General features: G+C 35.1%; 1 protein-coding gene across 9 annotated transcripts in view; it reads left to right on the top strand.

Moving 5' to 3' along the window:
• The window catches only part of Abi1 (abl interactor 1), a 91,502-nt gene extending 84,059 nt beyond the window's left edge, over window positions 1–7,443 (top strand). For all 9 annotated transcript variants that reach the window (XM_029562929.1, XM_029562928.1, XM_017797818.2 and 6 more), the window contains 2 exons: window positions 3,055–3,240; window positions 6,837–7,443. In XM_029562929.1, coding sequence (XP_029418789.1) covers window positions 3,055–3,240; window positions 6,837–7,012 — 362 coding nt within the window. In that variant the 3' untranslated portion in view covers window positions 7,013–7,443. The remainder of the gene's footprint in view (window positions 1–3,054; window positions 3,241–6,836) is intronic.
• The last annotated feature ends 48 nt before the right edge of the window (window positions 7,444–7,491 follow it).

Raw genomic sequence — 7,491 nt, 5'->3', positions numbered from 1 at the left:
TTTTTTTTTTAGATCTTAGTGAATGAAGATCAGGCTTAATAATTTCTGTTAAGTATTTTTAATATATGTATTTGATCTGGGTAGAATATATTGAGGTTAGAGAATATTTCTAGCTACATGACCAGAGTGAATATTGTAAGGCAAATGAACAGTTCTACAGTTGCTGAATTATGTGATGTCAAACATTGAAGTTAAGATAGTAAAGTTTTAGTTCTCTTTTAAAACAAAGTGCTTTCCTTTCTTAAATATATATGGGGCTAATTATAAAATGTTTTAGAATTTTGAAATAAGCCTTACTAGTTTTAGTTTGAAAACCCTATGTTCAAACATTTAAAAATGAATCTATCTTAAGTCTTTAAAAATCAGTGAATAAGGCTGGGCGTGGTGGTGCACAACTAAAGGCAGGGGGAATCCCTGTGAGTTTGAGGCGAGCCTGGTCTACATAGCGTGTTCCAGGCAAGCTGGGGCTAAAGGGAGACCCTGTTAAAAAAAAAAAAAAAAAAAAAAAAAAAAAAAAGTGAATAAAGGTAAATTAGTAGGCATTGCTCCTCCCTCCTCCTTTTTTGGGTAGCTTTGGAGATCATACCCAGGGCCTTGTACATGCTCCCTAAGTGCTCTACCACTGAGCTGCATACATAGTTCTTGAAATTTTTTGTTGTTTTTGTTTGTTTTTTTTCGAGGCATTGTCTCCCTATAGCCCCAGCTGGTCTGGAACTGGCTATGTAGATAAGGCTGGCCTCTATCTCACAGAGATTTACTGACCTCTGCCGCTAGAGTGATAGGATTAAAAGCTGGTGCAACATACAAGTTCTTTGTATTTTGAGAGAGCATCTCCCTGTGTCACTGAAGCTGGTCTTGAGGTAGAGTTCTTCCTACATTCGGCTCTTGAGTTGCTGGCATGTCAGGTGTGTGCCATCATGCCCAGCAAAATTGCTGGTTCTTAACGACACAATTTAAAATTACACCTACCGAAGTTTGAAAACTATGTCAGTTCATCTTTTGAAACTGCTCTGTCATGAAGAGTTATTAGGAAATAATTCTAGTATTCATTGGACACGCATTTTGTGAGCCCAGAGATCATCAGCTAACTTTTTGGTAACTTGACAAAATAAAAATCCAGTATTCATATACATTATTTTGCCAAGGAGACCCCTTGACACAACTATTTCAGTTTTTACCAGATTAATGAAGTTGAGTCAGTTAGTTTCATACCACTGTTTTCCAAGTTTATTTTAAGTCTATTTTCTTTGAAATCAAGTTAAGAAAATGAAGAGAAATTGTGTATCTGCACTTTAAATCTTTTAAGAGGAGGAAATATTTTATGTGCTTCCTAAATGAGTTTTCTGACACTCAGGAAGTGACAGTACATGCATATAGCTATTGACCTGGGTTAAGATATAAGCCCCTAAGTCCTTAGTGTTTACATCTATTCTTCTTTACTGTTAACATCAGAAAGCCTTTTGAATTAAACACACATAGTGCCAGATGAAGTATTAGGGCAGAAAATTGGGTTGATGAGATTTTTGCCATAAAGTGAAGATAACCAATGTAGAATTAACAATAATTGGCCATAAAGATATTTTTTACAACTTAAACTACTAAGTTGTATAAATCAAGAGGAATGGCAATTTAGGAAACTAGAAACATACACGTTTATTCTTGTCAGGATGGATTCATACCCATTTTCCTTCTCTACTTAGCTTTATGGAAGAGTAATGGACAAAAATAAGCTGGATCAGTGTATGTGGTGGAAAAACAAATTGTAGACCTGTTCAATAGCCATCAGAGTGAGCATCACCATATAGGAATCCTTTTCATCTCCAGAATCAAAATAGAAACCACAGAATTGAAGTGTTTATAGAAGTGGGACCATTATCGGCAAATGTTTTAAGTCTGTACCTTTTGGTTCTGTTTTCAACATATTATTCCAAGTCAGGGAGAATAACCTTTAAACTTGAATCAGTTTGTATAAAAACATTTCCATTTGTCTTATGAACTTTTAAAGGAATTTGTGGAGTAGAAATTTAAGCCTTAGTTGTTTTCCAGCATTGAGTTCCTTAATCATAGGAGCACTTGTGACCTGGTATCTCAGCAGTGCAGTAAATAAAGCTTTAGTCTACATGTTTCCATTTCACTGTTAATACCTTTGATTCTTTAAAGAACATATACGTAATACACACAACACCAGTCTTTTAGAATTGGAGGTGTGAGTCGTTTTTATTGTTTTAAGTTCTTTTGATTTCTTTTAAAATTATTACATCTTCTCTCAACATTTTATGTTTAAATCTTAATTGTGTTTGAATTAGAAAATTGGATCTTTATGGTCTGGTCTTTCCCTCATTCATCTCATGCATTGTTTTATTTGCAGTAATGCAAAAATCTTAGCTTCCTTCTGACATTGAAATTTTGATTATAACTGATTTTGAAAATATTTAATGATTATTTTCTACTATAACGATTTTTGATTGGTTTTTTTTCCTTATTAAAATTTAAATAAAATAGAAAACAAAACCCGACACAAAGATGCTGACCTAATAAACTACCAACTTTGCTTTTCTCTCTATTGATACAAACAATAAAAAATTAAAAAAAATGTCTACTTGAAAATAGTTTCTAGGCACTAAAGCTATTAAAAGCCAATAGTGGGGGCATGAATGTACACAGTAAAATATTATCAAACCTCTAATGTAAGAACATTTACTGTAGTCTGAATGACAGATGTGAATAAAGGGAGCTAGGCTTAAATACCAATTGTTGTGACCTGAGCCTTAGAATAAGGAAACTTCTTTACTTCTGTAATCCTAATGAAAGTAGATGTTGTATTCTAACCTCTTGCATTCATTAATTGTAGTACTTAATATCTTTATTTTTAGCTCATTTTATTATTGCAAAATTATTCTTAAAGGCAGTGTAAACTTTAACACACCAAGCTTTTATTTCTAATCATTGCATGTTTTATATAGTGCATGCTGTATGATTTAGAACTTTGTTAAATTTTATAGATTTCCATTTAGACTAATTTCAGAGTCAGATTAACGATCTGAATCTTTCTAGTTGCTGATAGCCCAACTCCGCCACCACCACCTCCACCAGATGACATTCCCATGTTTGATGACTCTCCACCTCCACCACCACCACCTCCAGTGGACTATGAAGATGAGGAAGCTGCAGTAGTTCAGTACAGTGACCCCTATGCAGATGGGGATCCTGCATGGGCCCCCAAGAACTATATTGAGAAAGGTAAGGCACTGCTACCATGGAATTTATGGAAAGGACTATAATCTAATTACAGAATTTTAGTACTGTTAAAAAAAAAATGCCTTATCCCATGTTACTTGAACCACCTTACCAGGAACTCAAGATGGTTTACTTAGATTTTGCTGTATATACTTTTTATTCTTTACCAATATATAAAAAGCCTTTTTAATTCTTTAGATATTAAATTAATAATTGGGTTTTTTTTTTTTTTTTTTTGAGACAGGGTTCCCTTGTAGCCCCAGCTGGCCTGAACTTACTGTGTAGACCAGGCTGGCTTGGAACTCACAGAGATCCACCTGCCTCTACCTCCCAAGTGCTGGTACCAAAGGCGTGCGCCACCACTCCCAGCTTAAATTAAACTTGTTAAATCTGCCTTTTCAAACTGTGTGTGCTTCTAGCTTCAGATTGGTTTGTCTATCTGTGTTTTATGGACAACTAATGCACAAAGAAGCTAAATGACTTAGGGAGGTCCTATGTAATTCCAGATGATTTTACACTTTTTTCCTTGCTTTTTAAATCTTTTTTTTTTTTTTTTGGTGATGTCCAGGTACCTCAGGCTGGTCTGGAAGTAGCTGTGTAGTCCAGGGTGACCTTGAACTCCCAATGTTCCTGTCTTTACCTTCCAGGTGCTGGGATTACATGATGTGCTACCTACCATTCCTAATTAAAAAAATTTCCCTGCTCTTTTAATTAAAATAGAGAAATTTCATATTTAAATACTTAAAAAATTAATGTAGCCAGGTGTGGTGGCACACACCTTTAATCCTAGCACTGAGGCAGGTAGATCTCAGGCCAACTTGGTTTGAGAGTTTCAGGTCAGCTAGGGCTACAGGGAGACCCTGTCTCAAAGACTCCCCCCCCAACCACCCCCAAAATTTGTCTTGAGAAAAAACGTCAAGATTTTCAGATAAATGATTTCTTTTTAAAAATTTTTAAAATCATTTTTATTATTTTTATTTTGTGTGTATGAGTATATTGCATGCATGTGGGTCAGTGCACCTATGTCGTGCAATGCCCACAGATGAGGCTGTCGGATCCCTTGGAACTGGAGTTAGGGACAGTTGTTAGCTGCCATGTTGGTGCTGGGATTTGAACCCGGGTCTTACAGCCAGTGCTCTTAACCACTGAGCCACCTCTCCAGCCCCAATAAATGATTTCTTAAAAAGATAAATTACTAGGATTCAATTTCATAAAATATACTCTAAAGTTCAAGTTTACTTATAATATCTCATTCTATAATTATAAAAAAAATGTAGGTGGGAAGAAACAAATTAGGTTTCTGGAGTTTGTTTTACCTCTACCCAATTCTATGCTAGTTAAAAATCTGCATTTCTATAGAGATCTGAAAAATGCTTTTAATTTAATTGATCTTTTCAATTACTTTTGAAAAACATTACTTTGTATTTTGACTGGCTTTATGCAGGAAGATTCAGCTCTGAGACCAGCAGCATTCTTTGTTTCCAAAGTTTAGGATATGTGTCAATAGCAAGTTTGTTGTTTTCCATTTTCATATTTTAAAGTAGTAACTATTTTACATATCACTAAGGAAGTCTGGAATATCATGCGTATGTTCCCATGTATCTTGCCATGAGGATGAGAGACCTGAGTAGTCTTGAGTTGTACTTTCAACCATTATTTTCTTACAGTTAAAACTTTACCTGAAAGTGGAATCATTTATTATATAAATTGACAAATTTATAATATATGATCTTATATGAAAATGTTTCAGAAATTGTCAATGGCTTAGATTTGTCTGTTGACCATGGTTTATTGATCTCTAGTCTAAATCAAGTTAAGATTTAGTAGAATTAGCCTGGCGTGGTGGTACATGCCTATAGTCCCAGCACTTGGGAGGCAGAGGCAGGTGGATCTCTGTGAATTCAAGGCCTGCCTGGTCTACATAGTGAGTTCCAGGACAGCTGGGGCTGCAAGGGGACCCTGTCTCAAAAAGAAAAAAAAAAAAAAAAAAAGATTTAGTAGAATTAAACCAGGCAGTATACCTAGAATCATAGCACTGAGGAGGAAGAGGCAGGTGAATCACTGCAAGTTTTGACAGCAACATAGTTTGCATAGTGAGTCTATCTCAATCTCTTCCCCCCCACAGTTAGTAGGATTATATGTAAGTGGGTTTTTTTTGTTTTTTTTTTTTGAGACAGGTCTCCCTGTAGCCCCAGCTGTTCTGGAACTCACTATGTAGACCAGGCTGGATAATTCTGGAATACTATTTAATGTTATTTATTCTGTATATTTTTAAACTTTAGTCTTTTGAGATCAAAGTCACAATGCTGTTACTTTTAAAACTAAGATGGAAGGAATGGACTTGTTGAGTCCACTTAATGCAGTGTTTTATTGTTTTGATTTGGAGAAAGGGTCTCACTGTGTAGAGAACTTGCTATATAGACCAGGCTGGCTTTGAAATCTGCCTGCCTCTGTTTCTGCCTCGAGTTTTGGGATTAAAGGAGTGCACCAGCATACCCAACTCAACACAGTGTTTTGTAAAGAGAAAAGACAGCTCATTTTAATTGAACAAACTGTGGCAATGGATCAGTACTTGTAATTTCTTCCTATTTCACTGATTTAGAGTAATTATGTAGAGAAACCATCCTAAGGGAAAAATAACCCCAGAACATCATATTTTTAAAATTACTTATTTTAGGAAATGGCTACTAAAAATAAATGAGTAAAGCAGTGGAGGAAAAAAAGAAACAAAATTCAGAGTCGAAAAATTACAATTTTAGAATTATGTTATAAACATGGATTTAAGGAAATAATTTAAGGTCATAAACCAATAGTATGTACTTTTGAGTTTGCTTTCCCCTTCTACAACACTGTAAAGAAAGAATATTTTAATTGGAAAGGAAGAGAATTTATTTTAATTTTTTTTTTTCAGGGAGGAAATGGTTTATTTTAGTTTACAGTAATTCCAGGTCACAGTCCATCATTGCAGGAACATAAGCAGCTAGTGACATACTCACGAATCAAAAGCAGAGGAATGAATGTACCCATGCTGCCTGTAGCTGCTTGGGCTTAGACAGCTGTCTTTATTCCTACAGTTAAGGGCCAACCTGGTCTAGATAATTCCTCAGTTGAGACTCTGGAAGAGAATATTTTGAACTTTATATGACTGATTATGGAAGAATTACAGAGTTCCTTAAGTCTTACTTGGTTTTTCTCAATTTTGCCATCTTAAAAAAAAAAAAGCTTTTCAGACCAGGAGGCAGAGGCAGGTGGATCTCTTCCGAGTTCCAGGCTAGCTGGAGCTAGATACTGATAACCCAACCTCAAAAACAAAAACAAAAAATAAGCAAGCAAACAAAAATAAGCCAAAAAACTTTAAGTAAACAAAATCTGAGTATAGCCCCATAAATTATCCTGGAACTTTGGATATGTAGAAGTTACTTCCCAGTAAATATGTGGTGTGGTCAAATTGGATAGCTTGAGGTGTTAGCCGGCCTACCTGATACCATGTAGCTTTGTTCATTAATGCTTTGAAAAATGCTTAAGACACTTGGAGATGCTTGGGTATATGGTAGCACAAGTCTTTACACTCATGTGATATTTCAATTATTTTCCCACAGTTGTTGCAATATATGATTATACAAAAGACAAGGACGATGAGCTGTCGTTTAAGGAGGGTGCAATCATCTATGTTATAAAGAAGAATGACGATGGCTGGTTTGAAGGAGTCTGCAATCGAGTGACTGGACTCTTTCCTGGGAACTATGTTGAGTCAATCATGCACTATGCTGATTAGGGTTTGGTTTTTTTTGTTTTGTTTTGTTTCTGTTTTTTTAAAAAGAATACTTTTTTCTTTCTGTTTTTTTCTTTCCATGTAGGTTCTTATTACTCATACTGTGGGACTCTATGGTTAACAGGATTGTCTTAATGTTTTAAAATGTACCCATATTTTCAGGACATGCTATATGATTGGTATATTTGAATTTCTACCTATAAGCATAAATCTGAGGCAGTCTGTGTATTGCTGAACAGCAGTTTATACAACAGGATGCCTATAATTGATTATGCATATGTACTTACACATTGATAACTTTATGACCAGCTTAGATATTCTGGGGATATGGGGTATTATATTTAACACATCATGATTCAGAATGTACCATTACATGTTTCAGTGCAGCATGGTTACTAACACTATGTCAGACTAATATTAAAATCAGAAAACTTAAATGCTGGTGCTGGTCATACTTTTTGTTTAAATTCTCATTTAAAAAA

This window comes from Nannospalax galili, unplaced genomic scaffold, assembly GCF_000622305.1.
Source record: "Nannospalax galili isolate Female #2095 unplaced genomic scaffold, S.galili_v1.0 scaffold14, whole genome shotgun sequence".
NCBI lineage: Eukaryota > Metazoa > Chordata > Mammalia > Rodentia > Spalacidae > Nannospalax > Nannospalax galili.
The sequence above is the reverse complement of the archived record's forward strand: the minus strand, read 5'-3'. Positions and strand labels throughout refer to the sequence as shown.